Source organism: Coregonus lavaretus (assembly GCF_964263955.1).
Source record: "Coregonus lavaretus genome assembly, chromosome: 25".
Lineage (NCBI taxonomy): Eukaryota > Metazoa > Chordata > Actinopteri > Salmoniformes > Salmonidae > Coregonus > Coregonus lavaretus.
The window spans coordinates 42,096,461-42,118,358 of record NC_140012.1 but is presented as its reverse complement, the minus strand read 5'-3'; the positions used below and the strand labels follow the sequence as shown (position 1 = coordinate 42,118,358).

Here is a 21,898-nt window from a genome sequence, read left to right as displayed (position 1 = left end):
GACGCATTTTGTCTCCTAGAGATGAACGTACTTTGGTGCGAAAAGTGCAAATCAATCCCAGAACAACAGCAAAGGACCTTGTGAAGATGCTGGAGGAAACAGGTACAAAAGTATCTATATCCACAGTAAAACGAGACCTATATCAACATAACCTGAAATGCCGCTCAGCAAGGAAGAAGCCACTGCTATAAAACCACCATAAAAATGCCAGACTATGGTTTGCAACTGCACATGGGGACAAAGATCATACTTTTTGGAGAAATGTCCTCTGGTCTGATGAAACAAAAATAGAACTGTTTGGCCATAATGACCATCGTTATGTTTGGAGGAAAAAGGGGTGGGCTTGCAAGCCGAAGAACACCATCCCAACCGTGAAGCACGGGGGTGGCAGCATCATGCTGAGGTGGTGCTTTGCTGCAGGAGGGACTGGTGCACTTCTCAAAATAGATGGCATCATGAGGAAGGAAATGTATGTGGATATATTGAAGCAACATCTCAAGACATCAGTCAGAAAGTTAAAGCTTGGTAACAAATGGGACTTCCTATTGGACAATGACCCCAAGCATACTTCCAAAGTTGTGCCAAAATGGCTTAAGGACAACAAAGTCAAGGTATTGGTGGCCATCACAAAGCCCTGACCTCAATCCTATAGAAAATGTGTGGGCAGAACTGAAAAAGCGTGTGCGAACAAGGAGGCCTACAAACCTGACTCAGTTACACCAGCTCTGTCAGGAGGAATGGGCCAAAATTCACCCAACTTATTGTGGGAAGCTTGTGGAAGGCTACCCGAAACGTTTGACCCAAGTTAAACAATTTAAAGGCAATGCTACCAAATACTAATTAAGTGTATGTAAACTTCTGATCCACTGGGAATGTAATGAAAGAAATAAAAGCTGAAATAAATCACTCTACTATTATTCTGACATTTCACACTCTTAAAATAAAGTGATGATCCTAACTGACCTAAGACAGGGAATTTTTACTAGGATTAAATGTCAGGAATTGTGAAAAACTGAGTTTAAATGTATTTGGCTAAGGTGTATGTAAACTTCCGACTTCAACTGTAACTGAGAACTCAAGCCTTGTACCATTTTATACAGAAAATCCTCCTTTCCCTATCTTAACACATTTCAAAGATTTTATCCTAGAAACACCCACCAAAGTTCCATATTTGTTTGACTATATAACCTGTGAGATATAGGCCTACTGCTTCTTATAGAATGATGCACAGAGTCCCACGGCCCTTGCTTTAAGACTGTGATATGTAAACTGACAGAATTCCAACAGACCCTGTTCACTTGAGTGCGATATGTCTTTAGGGTGGATGAGCATAGCACAGCTTCCTTCTGCCAGCAGCAGAGATTAACGTTACCAGCTCTGTTCAGGATGGCACCATATTCCCTTATATAGTGCGCTACTTTTGACCAGGAATAGGGTGCCATTTGGGACAAACCCTATGACTGAGGAGGTTTTTCCCTACAGGCAAGTTACTCAGCCACTAAGGTCAGGGAGCTTTTCTGCCTGCCACATACTAGTCCTAAAAATATCCTCTCCATTTCATGCCTGTCCTGTCACTGGCCAGTTATACAATCTGTGTCCCTGACCGACTCCACTCCAGTCAGGCTCCCAGAATTAAAACTTCAAACACATTTTTCTATTTGTTTCCTAGAACTGTTTGACAACATGTTAAACAGGACACACACACACACAGGACAGGCTACACTGTGCCATTATAGGTCCTACGTTAGAACACTTCAGTTGAATCTCTTGGTAAGTTGTTCTTTGTCCAGAATTCTAATTCTAACATTTGCCAATGCATGTTAGGATTTAAATAATGCCTAAAATGCACATCAACAAAAATGTGCCCTAGTTACCGGTCTTACTACATTGCCTATTTGGCAGGTTGGAGGGAAATTGCGGCAAATCAAAAAATATATATAGATTTTTTTCCCCTCAAGGGAATGGATCCTGTGTGAAAGCAAGAAGCTATTGTGAGAAACATGGCGTCTCAACAGCTCCAAGAGGCGAGTGACTGTGAAGAAGTTTATTCCTAAGACACCTGGAGGCTATGAGCTGGAGAAAAGCCTTAAAAGGAAAACGCCACCCCAAAACTATCTTCTGGTATTAGTTTCATTAGTCCATTGTCGACATAGTCCCAAAATGTTTTGCTTGTCAGAAATCAAGTTTTCAAGCTCAGTAACTTTCAAAATACAGAAATCATCCCGTATGATGCATTTTGTATGTCAACCGTGGACTAATGAAACCAAAACCAAAATATAGTTTTTGGGGAGGAGTTTTCCTTTAACCGTGACTGTGTGGCGCACACACTGGCATCAAGCAAGTCTGGCCCAATGTCTGGATTGGAGACAAGTACGTGTTCTGTAACAGATCAAATTCAACATTTGAACCCATTGCAACGAAGAATCACATATGTGCGTTTTGAAAATTCTGTATCGTCAAATATTTATTTTTTGGAATGCGTCTACAACATCAAGGGTGTCATTATTGAAATATGTCATCACACTTTATTTTTCAATTATACTCGTTTTTGATTTCATCCATCTTTTCCATACTTTCATTTATTAAGTCCATCAACATTTTATAATGGTTCATCGTCTGTAGGATTAATTTATAAAAGCCGCGTTATTTACCTAGCTTGAGTGCCAGTCTGTCTGTGCTGTCATGTCAACTCCTTGTCACTCATTGTAAATGCCAAATGTTAGGTTTGACAATTCCACAAGGAGTTTACAAGAGAGAAGAAACAGACTGGTACCCAGTTTATTATTTACCTTCTGTTCCTGGTAAACATGTGTACAGTATTATATCTGGGTATTACTGTAATACATAAGTTACTTAGATGTATTAGTTAGTATACCTTTTTTGTCTCCTACCTGAAGTACATATCACTGTAAATCTTTAGCCTGGTCCCCAATCTGGGTTTGTGCTCTTGTCAATTCCAAAACATTTGTCAATTTGACAATGAGTGACAAGGAGTTGGCATGACAGCACCAATAGACAGGCTCTCAGGTTAGTAAATCCTAACTTTGACAGAGCCAAAGACAAATCATATCTGAAGAAGCTGGGCATGACAATGTGGAAACAGGAGCGCTCTACTGCAGTGACATGGTCTCCTATGGGGTCGTTGACGGAGGATACTCCAACCTTTTGACAGTACTTCTCTGCAGCACAGTTCATCAACCAAACCCTCAGCTTACCTTTGAGTAAGTTAGTTTTAGACATTGTATTAGAACTTATTTTATTATAACTTTTAATTGCTTATAAAGGCTTTATAAATTATTATTATAAATACTTATGAATTGTAATGTTTATAAACGCTTCCAAATGTTTATTACTGGTTTAGAAATGAAACATATGTATGAATACTTGTAGGTTATGAATGCTTAATCATTAAAGTGATTATACAGTGGTAGCTTACCATGCATCCTAATAAACACCTTTAATCTTGTATTATAAAGAGTATTCTTATTATTCTGTATTTCCTGATAAGCTCCTGGTCCACCGTGTGACGGGGAGAAGCAGGTCAGCCACCCTGTTCCTGGTCCACCGTGTGACGGGGAGAATCAGGTCAGCCACCCTGTTCCTGGTCCACCGTGTGACGGGGAGAAGCAGGTCAGCCACCCTGTTCCTGGTCCACCGTGTGACGGGGAGAAGCAGGTCAGCCACCCTGTTCCTGGCCAACCCGGTGATCTGTAAGAACATGACGGTGGTGGATGCCATTAAACCACGTGAAGCAACACAGCATCCCCCGACTGCGGCTTCCCGAAACAGCTGGACACCTACCTCTCAGAACAGAGGAACAGAGGAACATGAGGTAGAAGAAAATAAAGGAAAAATAGGAGGATGAAAAGAAAGATAAATGTGATCGATGCACCCCGAGAAAAGGAAACGCATTTAAATTTGGATCATTTGGTTCCACAAGAAATTAGAAAATAAACAAAGTCTTACAAGTAGGTTTCCTAGTACTTCAAAAATACTGCCAGTCAGTCTGTAGAGTACTGTTCTAGAGTAGTGTGTAGTACTATTGTAGAGTACTTATATATATATATTAGCAGAGTACTATTGTAGAGTAGAGCAGGGATTCCATAACTTTCGGCCCCCATTCGAGCATTGGGGAACATCCCGCATGCGCACGCCTCGTCGACTGTTCATGACCCCCTGCCGACTCCTGGGGCGTCGCCCACAGTTTGGGAACCAGTGGAGTAGAGTACCGTTGTAGAATCAAGTACTCCAATTGTACTCTAAAATGTAAGATTTAAACTAAACGCTGAAGTTTTATTGGAGATAAAGAGGACATTGCCTTGGACTTCTGTCGTTGTACTTTTTTTTTTTTAAACTTCAAAACTCCCAATTAATCTGAAGTTCAGTCAGTCGGAAGTCAAAGGAGCAGAATCGTGTGCATGGTCAATCATAATTTATTTTATGCTAAAATGTACAGCATTTATAAGTGACTGACAAAGGAGAAAAGTCATAAATACAAGAGTGTCATTCTGTCCAATTGTTTGTGCACACAGCCAGGTCTCCGCCTGTAACTGTCCCTGCCAGCCGTTCTGTACAGGTACAAAGGCTACAAAAGAGCAATATTAACAAAAACACAAGTACAAGTTGCTTTTTACATGCAATCTGTTAGCTTAGATTGGTCTATTCACATCCTCTCTTCTCCTACACTTTGTAAAATATAAATCCAACATTTTATCAAGATAGAAAACAAATCTACAGATGGAATGAAAATGTAACTTTTTAAAGAAATTGTAAAATATCAACTTTGGACTAAATTTATATTTCTTTATTATTAATAATAATCATGATCTTATTTATTTTGTTGTTTTTTTCCCCCCAACATTTTTCGACATTGGTACACCTCTTTGAAATGTTTTAAAATCAGAGTGAGGGTAACAATACGCTTATTTATCTTGACAGAAGTCTTCTGCATTATAAAACAGAAAGCTGCCTCAAGGAAATCTGTTACAAAAGACTTCAGAACTATACATAAACGGCAATAAAACCTCTCAAACATACAGAAGAACAGGATTAAAGAAGTTGACACTTTTTTACATTATTATTAGAATTAACAAAATATAGTTTATTCTTTCTCCCCCCCTTTGTAAGCGAGGGAACCTAATAAAGGCCAAAATGTCTTTAAGATGTCTTTGCTATTAAGCACAACACCTGTACAGTACTACTCAATGCACTGTTACTAATGGAGACCAGAGACTGAAGCATGCTAATTGTCACTTTACAAAATAAGTACAATAATTTAAATATACAAAAGGCATGAGTATAGTACGAACTAATTGTCAGCACTGTTAGACAGGTACACTGAACAGGTTGCAGGAATATCCAATAGTTTAAGTCTGTTTGTAGCAGGCACATTTGATGGCTTCGTTTGAGGCTGCTACACAACTGCACTCACTCCCTTCCGCCCTCTCTCTCTCCCGGTGATGAAATCTCTCTCCCGTCTCCCCCGTCTCCCCACCTCCGCCTGCCCTAAGGAGTGATCAGGGAAACTAATACTAATTAAATAAATGTTCATCTTTATGAAGTAAGGCTTCCCATCTGTTAGGAACAAAAATACTTTGACATAGATAGATAGTAGCTTTTTGTAGAAAGTTTGCTTGTTGATCAAACTTTATGCATTCTTTCCAAGTGCTGGTTTTTAAGTAGCTATAAACAAAATAACAACAAACAAACAAACAAACAAAAACATTATCAACAACCAAAAAGGCCAAATGTGTGCATCAGGGACTAATTGTAATAATAATTAATAATGCACATTTGTGTGATTTAAACATCCAGTCAGATTGATTCAGTCTGACGGTAGTTACCGTTTCGTTAACTGTTAGTTAACGGTTAGGTTAGTAACCGTGGGTTACCGTCTGATGAAAGGCCCTTTGAGTGTCTGCTTGGACAGGGGTCCGGTGTTGGTCATGTATCCATGGTGACCACCTGAAGAGTACATCATATTGCCGTGGGGCGGAGCCTGCATGGGTTGCTGGGTGTATGGCTGTGTTCCCATCATGCCAATCTGCATAGAGGCGTACTGGGCCCCGGGTGACTGGTTCATGTAGGCCGCAGCCATCTGATGACCGTTGCCGTGGTAACCACCGTTGGCCGCCATCATGGCGGCGCTCTGGGTGGTGACGCGGTAGCCGTTCATGGCGTGGTTGATGGCGGCGGCGGCGGCGGGCATGTTCACAGCGCGGTTGTAGGGGGCCGGCATGATGTTGACCGTGCCCAAGTTCATGCCCCTGGGCACGGCTGCCAGCGTCCGGGACGAGGGGGCCTGCATGGTGACTGTCTGGGGGGCCCCGTGGGCATGGCTGTACATCTGCTGCTGGTGGGGGGAGTGACCAGGGGCTGCTGACTTGGAGCGCATGGAGATGTGTGTGGGGTCCTTGGGTCCCCCGGGGGCCATTTGAGCCTGTAGAGTCCTCTGGGAGGGGGTGATGTTGGGGATGCCCATGTCGTTGCGCTGCAGCATCATCTGAGGGGAGCTAAGGGGGTGGGAGGAAGGCGGAGGGGGGGTCATGGTGGCCTGCACCTGGACCTGGGAGCCCCCAGGGTGAGGAGAGACCCCGTGGGGGTGGGGGTGGCCTCCGGGGTGGGGGGACTGGGACACCAGGCCAGAGTGCTGAGAGTGAGATGACAGGGAGGCACTGTTTGTATAGGATGTGATGGGGTGGGAGTGGGGGTGGGAGGCTGAGTGGGGGTGAGAGGCTGAGTGGGGGTGAGAGGCTGAGTGGGGGTGAGAGGCTGAGTGGGGGTGAGAGGCTGAGTGGGGGTGAGAGGCTGAGTGGGGGTGAGAGGCTGAGTGGGGGTGAGAGGCTGAGTGGGGGTGAGAGGCTGAGTGGGGGTGAGAGGCTGAGTGGGGGTGAGAGGCTGAGTGGGAGTGGTTGAAAGGCAGAGAGTGAGGGTGGTCCATAAGGGTGTTGGTCAGCTGCTGCAGTTTGGCCAGGCTGAAGGTGGCCGAGGGCTGGGAGTAATGACCGCTGCTATAGCCCTCCTGGTTCATCCTCTCGTAGAAGCTGCTCAGGTTGGCGTTGCCTGAATCTGGGCTGTCGGCTAGCTGCATGGGTACTGTGAAGTTGGTGGGCATGACACACTGTGGCATGGTCTGCTGCTGACAGCGGCTGTGCTGGCTGGTGCCGTGTTGACTGTGAAGGGTGTGTTGACTGTGCTGGCTGAGCTGATTATGACGTACACTATGTAGCTGGCTGTGTGCAGGGTGCGGGTGTGTGTACGGGCTGTGTTGCGTCAGCTGGCTGTGTGCAGGGTGCGGGTGTGTGTACGGGCTGTGTTGCGTCAGCTGGCTGTGTGCAGGGTGCGGGTGTGTGTACGGGCTGTGTTGCGTTAGCTGGCTGTGTTGACCGTGTGGAGTGATAGTGTGCCTAGTATGGCCGTGGGGATTGTGTGTGATTGTATGGCTGTGACTGTGTTGACTGTGTTGACTGTGACTGTGTTGACTGTTACTCGGTGGTCTCTCCACCACCACACAGCCCTGTGGTGACTTGACGTTGCAGTGCTGCGGGGAGCTCAGGCTATTCTGTTGAATCATGCCACAGCTGCCAGGGTTGACGCCCGCCATTTGCTGGCTGACGGCACAGCTGCTCTGTGCCAGGCCGCTGGGGGGGAGGGCGCCGTAGGAGCAGCTGTTCTGAGAGGGACCCCCGGCCCCGCCGCAGATGCTGCCCCCCAGCGTGGAGTCGTAGGAGCTGGGGTTCTCGTAGTTCTCTGTGGTGCTCTCGATGGAGCCCAGGTCACTGAAGCCACTGTCCACAACCTGCTGGGACGAGTGGTCCGACACTGATGGCACGTCCATCATGGGGCTGGTTGCCATGTTGTGGAGGGAGGAGGGGACAGAGATGGAGGCGTGGTCAGGACTGATCTGGGTGTAGCCTCCTCCACTGCTGCTACCTCCGCTACTCTCCAGGATGGACACAGCCGGGCTGCTGACTGAGCGCACCGACTGGCTGGGGTGGGAGTGGGCCGAGGACAGGGGGCTGCTGTGGTCCGACTGGGGGCAGCCTTCGTCCAGCGAAGTTAGGGTGTGAGGGGGACTCTGTGGGGCCACGTGGTGGGTGTAAGTCTGCAGGCTCCGGCACGCCTCCTGGGTCTCTCTCTCCATATAGTCCTGGTGGAACACCGAGCTGGCGCTATCCCTCAGTGTCTCTGGGTCGTGCTCCGTCTCCTGGGTGAGGCTCTGTACGGCCTGTGCCGTCTCCTGGTCCACATCAGACTCAGGGTAAACCGGAGGATCAATCTCCTCTCCGTCTCTTAGCACGACAGCAGGACTCAGCACTCCAAGCCTCTCTCTAGCCCTCTCTGTCTGCGGTGGCTGGTGAGGAGCCTCCTGACTGCTGCTCTCTGACTCAGAGTCAATGGGGTGGTCAGAGTCTACTGCTACTGCTGAGGTTGTTGGTGCCTGTTCCTGGATACGGTCACTTCTCTCTTCTGCAGTGTTGGCAGGCTGCTCCTTCTCATGTCTATAGGCCACAACTACAGACTCCTCCTCCTGACGTTGTTCAGAATCCTCACGGTTTGGATGTAAAAAAGCCGGGGTGGTGTAGGCCTCAGTTTTACAAGGCTCTTTACAAGGCCCTGGCTCCAGCTGCTGCATGTCTCGGTGTTTCTCAGCCTCTGCTGTCGACTCAACGTGACTCTCGTCTTCACCGTCTGCATCCAGGTGTGTGGCCTCCTCCTCCTCCTCCTCGGCTGATCGTTCAGTGCTGTTGTCCAGCTCTTTGGATGGAGACAGAGACGGGGATGAAGGGGCCCCGTGCTCCCTGTCCTGTGGGTCATCCTCTGGTGGCTCTGGCGTCTCCTGGCTGCTGTCACGACTGGGGGATCCAGCGGGGGAGCTGGCTCTAGAGGTCGCGGGGGAGACGGCTCTCGAGGTCGCGGGGGAGACGGCTCTCGAGGTCGCGGGGGAGACGGCTCTCGAGGTCGCGGGGGAGACGGCTCTCGAGGTCGCGGGGGAGACGGCTCTAGAGGTCACGGGGGAGACGGCTCTAGAGGTCACGGGGGAGACGGCTCTAGAGGTCACGGGTGAGACGGCTCTAGAGGTCACGGGGGAGACGGCTCTAGAGGTCACGGGGGAGACGGCTCTAGAGGTCACGGGGGAGACGGCTCTAGAGGTCACGGGGGAGACGGCTCTAGAGGTCACGGGGGAGATGGCTCTAGAGGTCACAGGGGAGGCTACCAGAGAGCAGGCCATGGGAGAAGCCACTGGAGACACCCCAGGGGAGCGCTCTTCCTCTATTGGACTGTGGGGCTCTGAGAGCTTCGAGGCTAGCTCCTTGTCTATCTCCCGACTGGCCAGGCCTCTGCTGGGCTCTGACCCTGCCTCCATAATGGGAGAGGCCTGGTCCAGCTCCTCCTTGGGCTCCTCGGCCTGGATGTGCTGCTCCTCGGCCTCCAGCGGCGTCTCCGGGGGTGTGTACAGGTTCAGCTTGAAGCCCATCTTCCTCTCCTTCTTCAGCCGCCATTTTGGAGGCCCCCGTTTCACTCCTTTGGGCCAGCCCTTCTTGCGCTTTACTGCTCGAGGTCTGCCCGGTTTCTTCACTAGCACACCGGCCCCTACAATGTAGAAAGAGAAAAGGTCATTAGTGATTTGAGAAAATTGGTGTCGAATGATGTTCACATTTTAAAATGTATACTGTCAGTATACTTAGTGATATAGCTTTAAAAACATCTGAAGGATTGCGTTACCTTCGTTCCAGTGTTCACGGTTGTCTCTGTACGTGTTTTTCTCCAGCCGTGGACGACCTCTGCATCTCTTTACTGGTTTCCTCAGCTCCTCCTCCGTCTCTCCCACCCTGCAGGTCCTCTCCAGCAGGGGCATGGACCTCTCGTCCTCAGAGTTGTCAAATGGTTCGTTCAGAACCTCAGTCGTCTCCGAGATGGTCTCGGTTGTCACACTGCTACTTATCCATCTCCTCTCCTGACCTCTCTTCTTGAGGACCAGAGCTCTCTCAGCTCTCCCTCTCTGGAACACACAGATCAAATGTTAAACACAACCTTTTCTATACAACTTTAGGGCCGGTTTCCTGAACAAAGAATAATCCTAGTAATGGACTAAAAAAAGTACTTTCTGGGCACAACTGCTCTCCAAGACAGACAAACAAATAACATGTTAAACATAATCCTAAACTCTTTCTGCAGTTTACTAGCTACAGAGAGGGTGATACTCAAGACTCTGGTTAAATGTCTGCAGGGAGGACCGGGCCTCGTCGTAAACTCTTGTTCTGAATGCAAAATGCTCCAACCACACGATGTGAGCCTCGACGCTTGAGCAACTCTTTCCCACACGATGAAGGCTGCCTGGTTCAGAGAACCACAAATGAGACTGGCAGAGTTAACTCTGATCACAGGCCTCATTCTACATATCATCTTGTTTTCCACTAACTGAGTATAACAAGCACGACATGTTCTTTTCGTTGTAGCGGATTAAACCCAGGGAAGACTATGAAATCAATCCTGTTACAAATTCACTAGTTAACTGCAGCAATCATTAGCAGGCAGTCTTATCATCTGGCTGTCCATAGTACTGCTGTGTCAAATAGAGAGAGGGACCCTAACTTCTAGAACAGCGTTTCTCAACAGCACACATTTTTATTGTAACACTGTACAAGCACACCTGATTCAACTGGTCAACTAATCATCAAACCCTCAATGAGTTAAATGAGGTGTGTTTTGTCCAGGGATACAACGATAATGTGTACTGTTGGGGGTCCTGGAGGACCAGAGTTGGGAAACACTGTTCTAGACCACAATCTGGTGGAATATTATCTTCGCCACAAGGGGGCAGTGGTCTATAGACAACGCAGATGTGAAAACAACCATGGAGGGGTTTAAAAATGAGCCATGACCACTGACTACAGAACACGGTTTAGTCTGCCTGCCGCACAACGGTCTCCACAGCGCCAGAGGAAATCACAACTGTATATCTGCTGTACTGTGAGGTCCGAAAGGAGGGTCAACGTGATATGAAGAACCCAGTGAACCTTTCATTGCAGTCAAGAGCATTTACCACATCCCTCTGTCTTAGTATGTTAAGATGTGTTGTCTACAAACTAAGTCACAATATATAATGATTGAAAACAATCTAATTATGAAACTATTGCATAACATTCAATGTATTTATTTCTTTTTCCATCACTATGTAAAGACTCCAACCAGCCAATCCCACAGGACAACAGCATTCACCTGACCCTGCAATGAGGCAATGTGACAAATAACTCATTTCTAGCTCTCACCTTTCTCTTGACTCCAAGTACGGCGTGGGCATTCGTTAGGATAGGCAGCGACCAATCAGAATCATCTTCATCATCCTCACTACACTCCTCAGAGACGTGCAAGCCTTGTTCTCCGGCGGTGTGGCGACGCTGGTGGGTTCTGTAGGGGTTCTTACTGTAGACCTTAGTGGGAGGACGAGGGTGAGTCATCAGGTAGGCCACCTCTCTCTCCTCCTTCTCCCAACAACTAGCCTGCTCCTTCAGTCGCTCAGCCTGAAATGAACACAGATCGACAAACATTATCATTATCATCATCTCTCAGAGCACCTTACCGATCACTGCACCTGTACACAACCCATCTGAAATTAGCCCACACAACTACCTCATCCCCATATTGTTATTTATTTTGCTCATTTGTACCCCAGTATCTCTATTTGCACATCATCTTTTGCACATCTATCATTCCAGTGTTAATACTAATTGTAATTATTTTGCACTATGGCCTATGTATTGCCTTACCTCCATAACTTGCTACATTTGCACACACTGTATATATATTTTCTGTTGTATTTTTGACTTTATGTTTTGTTTTACCCCATATGTAACTCTGTGTTGTTGTTTTTATCGCACTGCTTTGCTTTATCTTGGCCAGGTCGCAGTTGTAAATGAGAACTTGTTCTCAAATGGCTTACCTGGTTAAATAAAGGTGAAATAAATAAAAAAAATCTCTGAGAAACACAAATTGACAATAATAATAATAATAATAATATCTCTGAGAAACACAGGCAGGCAGTGAGCTCAACATCCTAATCCGTAGGCTGATGGGGAAATAAACAGACGCAAGGGTCAGTCTGCCTGCTTGCTTTAACCATGACCACTGACTATAGCACAAGGGTCAGTCTGCCTGCTCTAACCATGACCACTGACTATAGCACAAGGGTCAGTCTGGCTGCTTTAACCATGATCACTGACTATAGCACAAGGGTCAGTCTGGCTGCTTTAACCATGACCACTAACTACAGCACAAGGGTCAGTCTGGCTGCTTTAACCATGATCACTGACTATAGCACAAGGGTCAGTCTGCCTGCTTTAACCATGACCACTGACTATAGCACAAGGGTCAGTCTGCCTGCTCTAACCATGACCACTGACTATAGCACAAGGGTCAGTCTGCCTGCTCCACAAGTCTCCACAGCACATTATTCGTTGATTATTTGACACACACAATTTATCTACACTGTTTACTATTATTATTATTATTATTATTATTATTATTATTAATCCTGCTACCAGTCACTTTCTCCTAATGCCTGCCTACATGTACATATCTACCTCAAATACTCCAGTATCCCTGCACATTGAACATTTACCCTGTATACAGTGAGTGTACAAAACATTAGGAACACCTGCTCTTTCCATGACAGACTGACCAGGTGAAAACTATGATCCCTTATTGATGTCACTTGTTAAATCCACTTCAAATCAGTGTAGATGAAGGGGAGGAGACACGTTAAAAAATTATTTTTAAGCTTCGAGACAGTTGAGACATGGATTGTGTATGTGTGCCATTCAGAGGGTGAATGGGCAAGACAAAATATTTAAGTGCCTTTGAACGGGGTACGGTAGTAGGTGCCAGGCGCACCGGTTTGTGTCAAGAACTGCAACGCTGCTGGGTTTTTCACGCTCAACAGTTTCCCGTGTGTCTCAAGAATGGTCCACCACCCAAAGGACATCCAGCCAACTTGACACAACTGTGGGAAGCATTGGAGCAAAATAGGCCAGCATCCCTGTGGAACGCTTGACACCTTGTAGAGTCCATTCCCCGACGAATTGAGGCTGTTCTGAGGGCAAAAGGGGATGATCAATATTAGGAAGGTGTTCCTAATGTTTTGTACACTCAGTGTACAGCTCCCCCTCTTATTTCTGATTTCTCATGTTTTTATTTTTATTGTATTATTAGTGATACTTTTTTGATATTGAATGCTGCACTGTTGGGTAGGGTAAGTTAAGCATTTCGCTGTACTGGTACATGTGACAAATACAACTTGAACACACACAATTTGAATTAACATCATGACATTTGAATCACCACAGGTTCTCATGATAACGAGACTAGACTGCCTCTTCTTGTTGATTGGATGTTTGTTTGTGTGTGCGTGCGTGCATGTCAAAGCAGAGGAAGCGTTCGCTGTTAAGCAACCATGGAGAGATTGCATTTCATGGCATATTTAGTACTATTAATTATGTAGTGAACTGATTTGGGGCAATTTTGCACCACATTAAATTCCTAGTGACAGTGAACATGCTTTGCCCATTACTGGCCTTGGTTTGAACTCTTAAAGCTAACCAAACAATACATTTAACAGACTGTGGGTGTGTTGAAAGATCACACAGCCTCGGCTGAAGACACTGACACATACCAAGTCTATAACACTACAGCAGAGGTCCTGGAGAGCTAGCTACTGTGTGTGCAGGCTTTTGTACCAGCCCAGCACAAAAACACACCTGATTTACCTAATCATGATCTAGAGTCCAGACTGAAGTTGATTATTTGACTCGGGTGTGTTTAGTGATGGGCTGGAACAAAAAATCTGCATACCCATTGGCTCTCCAGGACGAAAGTTGAATAACACTGTGTGTGTGTGTGTGTGTGAGAGACTTACATCCATCTCAGCCTCTCTCTCCTCCTCAGACAGGACAGAGTTGAGGGCCACAGCTGGGGTCCAGTGCAGGGCGTCACGGTCCACCTGGTTCAGCCTGGGGCTGGCTCGCAGCTTCGCCATGTGTCTCTGGATCAACCGCTCTCTTCGGATCACCACAAACCTAGAAAAGAGCAAATCAGAAACAAGATCAATCAATATATTTTGATCACCGAAATCCTAGAGTAATAATCAACAAGATCAATAAATTCCCTACATGGATAACAGATTCCCTACATGGATAACAGATTCCCTACATGGATAACAGATTCCCTACATGGATAACAGATTCCCTACATGGATAACAGATTCCCTACATGGATAACAGATATTTTCTCCCCTCCAAAAAAAAAAGGAAGTTTGTTCTCAAGTGTCTGTTCTATATGTGAGAAATATAAAAAAGATCAGGAAACATTTGTTTGTTTACATATATTTAACCCCTTATTGTCGTCACTAAACAGTCTCCATATATACTTCCATTAATGTTTTTTAACTGGTACCGGGGGACTTTCAGACACGTCTTGTGAGGCCTGTACGAGTTCGTGAAAGTCTCACCTTTACACAGAGGGGTCATAATAAACCGTTCGGACGCTACAGCTGGTTCTGTGACAAACAGATTTTTCGGGATGTCTCATGGTCTGACTAACATTGCCCTAGCTCCGTCACCTTTCCCCTCAGATGCGGAAGTGCGACATAAGTGGGACAGAGTTATATGGGGATTTTTTTATTATGCTAATTGATTTTCCGCGGGGGCATGGACATCAACTTCAGGCAGTTAAAGCTAATTTCCTGTAATTCTATACATTTTGCCATGGGGCTGAGAGAAGATTTGCAGTTTTAAATAGCGCTGAGCGATTAACCGACATGTCGTTTTTTTTGGGGGGGGTTATTAAACAACTAATTCACAGACTCCGGTTTAATTACTTGAATTCCATTTAGTTCAATTTTTTTATGTGAGCCCAAAGCACCGTTTCTCTACAGAGAATTCAAATCATTCACAGGAGGAATCAAGTCTAGAACTATACTGAACAAAAATATAAACGCAACATGCAACAATTTCTAAGATTCTGCTGAGTTACAGTTCATAAGAAAATCAGTCAATTTAAATAAATAAATTAGTCCCTAAACTATATATTTCACATTACTAGGCAGGGGCACAGCCATGGGTGGGCATGGCTCCCAAGTGGGTGGGCCTATGCCCTCCCAGGCCCACCCATGCGCCCCTGCCCAGCCAGAGCCTGGACTTGAACCCGATCTAACATCTCTGGAGAGACCTGAAAATAGCTGTGCAGCGACACTCCCCATCCAACCTGACAGAGCTTGAGAGGATCTGCAGAGAAGAATGGGAGAAACTCCCCAAATACAGGTGTGCCAAGCTTGTAGCGTCATACCCAAGAAAACTCAAGGCTGTAATTGCTGTCAAAGGTTATTCAACAAAGTATTGAGTAAAGGGTCTGAATACTTACGTAAATGTAACATTTCTGTTTTTTGTCTTCTAAATTAGCAAACATTTCTAAAAAGCTGTTTTTGCTTTGTCATTATGGGTTATACTTTCCGAATGCACTGTACATACGCACAAATATCATACCCCCAGGACATGCTAACCTCTCTCCATTACAATAACAAGGGAGGTTAGCATTTTTTTGGGAGGGGGTATGATATTTGTGCGTCAGTAACTTTCTCACGATTCATTCAGGATTATCCGTAATCATGGTAGCATCCACATTAATGTAAAAGTGTTTAGGAACATATTATATTCTTATTTACAATAAATGTGACTCCAAAATGACACAATACATTATTTACCATTCATTTCTATTGGGCAAAAAATAATCTGAAACTCAACCAAAACAAACAAATGCATCCAACAAATCTGTAGAGTCACAAGCTTGATGTAATCATTGCGCGCTAGGAATATGGGACCAAATATCACACTTTTGACTACTTTAACCCTCCCGTTGTCCTAGGGTCAAAATGACCCACCACTGTGTTGAACCAACTTTATTTATTTTTTATTTTTTTGGGATCATTTGTGAGAAGGAGGCAGTGAGACTTTAAAGAAACCCTAAGCAAATGTCTTGGAATGGCCTAGTCAAAGCCCAGACCTCAATCCAATTGAGAATCTGTGGTATGACTTAAAGATTGCTGTACACCAGCGGAACCCATCCAACTTGAAGGAGCTGGAGCAGTTTTGCCTTGAAGAATGGGCAAAAGTCCCAGTGGCTAGATGTGCCAAGCTTATAGAGACATACCCCAAGAGACTTGCAGCTGTAATTGCTGCAAAAGGTAGCTCTACAAAGTATTGACTTTGGAGGGGGTGAATAGTTATGCACGCTCAAGTTCTGTTTTTTTTGGTCTTATTTCTTGTTTGTTTCACAATTAAACATATTTTGCATCTTCAAAGTGGTAGGCATGTTGTGTAAATCAAATGATACAAACCCCCCAAAAAATCAATTTTAATTCCAGGTTGTAAGGCAACAAAATAGGAAAAATGCCAAGGGGGGGGTTAATACTTTTGCAAGCATCTCAATCCACCGCATGTTGCACTTTTGAATCTGCGGTGAAAGGTGAAAGGTGAAAGGTGAAAGGTGAAAGGTGACAGAGTTGTCAGACCATGAAACATCCCGAAGATCGGTCTTCTCACAAAATCGTCTGTAGCGTCCGAACGGTTTGGAGAACCGAAACGACCGCAAAAAGTACTAATCGCTAAGCACTAGTTTTAAAGCTAATTACCTGCAATTCTACACATTTTGCCATGACTGATGTCATGTTCTTATCTCCCCGACTGTAGTTTTTAATTTTGGTGATTGTTAGTTCTCAAAGATGATCTTATTAAAAAATATATTTATCTTTTCCACATAATTTATATCTGTTTTTAATCGTTTAAGTTTACACTGAAAAGGTTTTACCATCCCGATTCTTTAAAATGTATTTAATAGATTTATTTAAAATCATATAATCTGGAGTGGCCCGCCTCTGCTAAATGAATATAGGGGAAACACTGAATATATTCTGATCACAACAAACCTAGAGAGCAATAATCAACAAGATCAATCAATCAATCCGTTCTGATCACTACATACCTAGACAGAAATCATACAGCAATTAATCAAACAATCAAATATTTTTATAAAGCCCTTTTTACATTAGCAATTGTCAGTGAGTACTGTCAAAGTGCTTAAACAGTAAACCAATAACAAAAAGACCATCTGTATAAGAATGAATCCACATGATGCATGGCGTAGTGTAAGTTAATAAAGCTGAAAGAGGATTCTCAGGATGGAATAGCAGCAGGGGCTCTTCTGTCAGTCTGTCACTTAACCTGACTCAACATTCTGCTGCATTAATGGATAACATGTTCAAAACACCCAGTAGCCTGGATGTCAGGAAGGAGGGAACACGCACGCATGTACACACACACACGCACACGCACACGCGCACACGCACATGTACACACACACACGCACGCATGTACACACACACACACACACACACACACACACACACACACACACACACACACACAGACACACACACACACACACACACACACACACACACACACACACACACACACACACACACACACACAGAGCGACTGTGTGAGTTAAGACTGACCTGCCGTCCTGTCTGTCAATCATGCGGAGGTTCTGGAGAGTAGCAGCAATGTCATGTGGACACATCCCAGTGGCTCTGCTTATTCCTTTAATGCTGATGTGTTTATCTGGATGCTTATAGAGGTACTCCACCATGACACTTTTCCAATATGCCAGGTAGGATAAGCGACCCAGATCTGACAGAGGCTTCTCTGGGGAGCCAGCTTGTCCTTCCTGCCTCGTGAGAAGGTAACCTGAAACAGACACATTCAAACAAAACAACATGGTGTGAGAAGATGAAGACATAACCTGAAAAAGACACAGTGGCTTACCTAAAAATACCTTTTATAACAAAACAACAATGTTGTGAGAAGGGATTAACCATATAAAATACACATTCAAACAATACAATGTTGTGAGAAGGTAGGTAACCTAAAAAGACACATTCAAATTAAAACACAATTCCAGCCCAATTCTGATCTGTTGCCCAATTATTGGCAAAATAGCTGATCTGATTGGTCAAAAGACCAAATAGTATTTTGACCAACCATGTTTGAGAAGGTAGGTAACCTAAAAAGACATTCAAATGATGTGTGGGCCCCTCTGGCCCCCCTCCCAGAGGTTTCTTCTCTCTTCAACAGTTGTCCTCACCTCCATGTTGAGCTCCACATCTCTCCTTGCCCTAGCTCCACAGTGACTAGCCTAGCTTATCAGGAACTGATACTCGACTGTTGCTCTTTACCTACTTCCTTAGATATAGGAATATACAGTAAAGCAAGAAGATGTCTGGAGAGACAGACACTGTCTGTACTTCCCCTTGACACTGCAATAACACACACACACACACACACGCCAACATCCTAACCAATAACAAGTTATTACTGCTAATAAGCTGATTATGTAAGGGATAATCAACGAGGAGCTATGCTTTCTAGGGAAAATAATGAACGACGTGGAAGCTGTGGGACCTTCCACAGAGTTGCATTATTTTCCACAGAATGCATAGAGCCCTGAGATGATTATCCCTTTTACGTCATGGCTCTAATTTAATACATTTGCTCCTAGAAATGTGCTCATTTGCCGGTAGCTAGCAAGTTTACTAGATAGCTGCAGTAGCTGCCGTGGTAACCAAACACAAAGACTTGCTAGTTTAGCTAACCAAAAGGAGAGCCTCACACTCTAGGAGCTCTGATGCAATAATTTAATAACCAACGTTTGGACAGACCAGCTGTCTTCATCAGGGTATAATGACAAAACACTGCGGGTCACTAGTTTATATAGTTTGGAAGGACACACAGGTGTCTGTAATCATGGCCGGGTGTGGCTTGATGTCATGGAATGATTTACAGATATAAATAGAACATACATACAGTGGGGAAAAAATGGTATTTAGTCAGTCACCAATTGTGCAAGTTCTCCCACTTAAAAAGATTAGAGAGGCCTGTCATTTTCATCATAGGTACACGTCAACTATGACAGACAAATTGAGCATTTTTTTCCCAGAAAATCACATTGTAGGATTTTTTATGAATTTATTTGCAAATTATGGTGGAAAATAAGTATTTGGTCACCTACAAACAAGCAAGATTTCTGGCTCTCACAGACCTGTAACTTCTTCTTTAAGAGGCTCCTCTGTCCTCCACTCGTTACCTGTATAAATGGCACCTGTTTGAACTTGTTATCAGTATAAAAGACACCTGTCCACAACCTCAAACAGTCACACTCCAAACTCCACTATGGCCAAGACCAAAGAGCTGTCAAAGGACACCAGAAACAAAATTGTAGACCTGCACCAGGCTGGGAAGACTGAATCTGCAATAGGTAAACAGCTTGGTAGAAATCAACTGTGGGAGCAATTATTAGGAAATGGAAGACATACAAGACCACTGATAATCTCCCTCGATCTGGGGCTCCACGCAAGATCTCACCCCGTGGGGTCAAAATGATCACAAGCAAAAATCCCAGAACCACACGGGGGACCTAGTGAATGACCTGCAGAGAGCTGGGACCAAAGTAACAAAGCCTACCATCAGTAACACACTACGCCGCCAGGGACTCAAATCCTGCAGTGCCAGACGTGTCCCCCTGCTTAAGCCAGTACATGTCCAGGCCCGTCTGAAGTTTGCTAGAGTGCATTTGGATGATCCAGAAGAGGATTGGGAGAATGTCATATGGTCAGATGAAACCAAAATAGAACTTTTTGGTAAAAACTCAACTCGTCGTGTTTGGAGGACAAAGAATGCTGAGTTGCATCCAAAGAACACCATACCTACTTGAAGCATGGGGGTGGAAACATCATGCTTTGGGGCTGTTTTTCTGCAAAGGGACCAGGATGACTGATCCGTGTAAAGGAAAGAATGAATGGGGCCATGTATCGTGAGATTGAGTGAAAACCTCCTTCCATCAGCAAGGGCATTGAAGATGAAACGTGGCTGGGTCTTTCAGCATGACAATGATCCCAAACACACCGCCCGGGCAACGAAGGAGTGGCTTCGTAAGAAGCATTTCAAGGTCCTGGAGTGGCCTAGCCAGTCTCCAGATCTCAACCCCATAGAAAATCTTTGGAGGGAGTTGAAAGTCCGTGTTGCCCAGCGACAGCCCCAAAACATCACTGCTCTAGAGGAGATCTGCATGGAGGAATGGGCCAAAATACCAGCAACAGTGTGTGAAAACCTTGTGAAGACTTACAGAAAATGTTTGACCTGTGTCATTGCCAACAAAGGGTATATAACAAAGTATTGAGAAACTTTTGTTATTGACCAAATACTTATTTTCCACCATCATTTGCAAATAAATTCATTAAAAATCCTACAATGTGATTTTCTGGATTTGTTTCTCTCAATTTGTCTGTCATAGTTGACGTGTACCTATGATGAAAATTACAGGCCTCTCTCATCTTTTTAAGTGGGAGAACTTGCACAATTGGTGGCTGACTAAATATTTTTTCCCCCACTGTATGTCATTATACCCTGATGAAGACAGCTTGTCTGTCGAAACGTTGGTTATTAGGATATTATTGCATCTGAGCTCCTAGAGTGTGCGGCTCTCCTTTTCTTTTTCAGGTGTTCTACTCTGCTAGCCAGCACCTCTCCTAAACAGGTGTTCTACTCCGCTAGCCAGCACCTCTCCTAAACAGGTGTTCTACTCTGTTAGCCAGCACCTCTCCTAAACAGGTGTTCTACTCCGCTAGCCAGCACCTCTCCTAAACAGGTGTTCTACTCCGCTAGCCAGCACCTCTCCTAAACAGGTGTTCTACTCTGTTAGCCAGCACCTCTCCTAAACAGGTGTTCTACTCCGCTAGCCAGCACCTCTCCTAAACAGGTGTTCTACTCTGTTAGCCAGCACCTCTCCTAAACAGGTGTTCTACTCCGCTAGCCAGCACCTCTCCTAAACAGGTGTTCGACTTCGCTAGCCAGCACCTCTCCTAAACAGGTGTTCTACTCTGCTAGCCAGCACCTCTCCTAAACAGGTGTTCTACTCCGCTAGCCAGCACCTCGCCTAAACAGGTGTTCTACTCCGCTAGCCAGCACCTCGCCTAAACAGGTGTTCTACTCTGTTAGCCAGCACCTCTCCTAAACAGGTGTTCTACTCCGCTAGCCAGCACCTCGCCTAAACAGGTGTTCTACTCCGCTAGCCAGCACCTCGCCTAAACAGGTGTTCTACTCCGCTAGCCAGCACCTCGCCTAAACAGGTGTTCTACTCCGCTAGCCAGCACCTCTCCTAAACAGGTGTTCTACTCTGTTAGCCAGCACCTCTCCTAAACAGGTGTTCTACTCTGTTAGCCAGCACCTCTCCTAAACAGGTGTTCTACTCTGCTAGCCAGCACCTCGCCTAAACAGGTGTTCTACTCTGCTAGCCAGCACCTCGCCTAAACAGGTGTTCTACTCCGCTAGCCAGCACCTCTCCTAAACAGGTGTTCTACTCTGTTAGCCAGCACCTCTCCTAAACAGGTGTTCTACTCTGCTAGCCAGCACCTCTCCTAAACAGGTGTTCTACTCTGCTACCCAGCACCTCTCCTAAACAGGTGTTCTACTCCGCTAGCCAGCACCTCTCCTAAACAGGTGTTCTACTCTGCTAGCCAGCACCTCTCCTAAACATGTGTTCTACTCTGTTACCCAGCACCTCTCCTAAACAGGTGTTCTACTCTGTTAGCCAGCACCTCTCCTAAACAGGTGTTCTACTCTGCTAGCCAGCACCTCTCCTAAACAGGTGTTCTACTCTGTTAGCCAGCACCTCTCCTAAACAGGTGTTCTACTCTGTTAGCCAGCACCTCTCCTAAACAGGTGTTCTACTCCGCTAGCCAGCACCTCGCCTAAACAGGTGTTCTACTCCGCTAGCCAGCACCTCGCCT

At 45.3% G+C, this 21,898-nt stretch overlaps 1 protein-coding gene across 1 annotated transcript in view; it reads right to left on the bottom strand.

The window, feature by feature from the left end:
• Positions 1 to 4,417: 4,417 nt before the first annotated feature.
• Positions 4,418 to 21,898, bottom strand: part of LOC311100870 (histone acetyltransferase KAT6B-like) — a 40,136-nt gene continuing 22,655 nt past the window's right edge. Inside the window, exons 8-12 of the mRNA XM_084141867.1 lie at positions 17,570 to 17,801; positions 13,916 to 14,075; positions 11,274 to 11,525; positions 9,727 to 10,003; positions 4,418 to 9,594 (exon numbers count right to left, since the gene is read on the bottom strand). Of these exons, the coding sequence (XP_083997993.1) occupies positions 5,888 to 9,594; positions 9,727 to 10,003; positions 11,274 to 11,525; positions 13,916 to 14,075; positions 17,570 to 17,801 (4,628 nt within the window). The 3' untranslated portion in view covers positions 4,418 to 5,887. The remainder of the gene's footprint in view (positions 9,595 to 9,726; positions 10,004 to 11,273; positions 11,526 to 13,915; positions 14,076 to 17,569; positions 17,802 to 21,898) is intronic.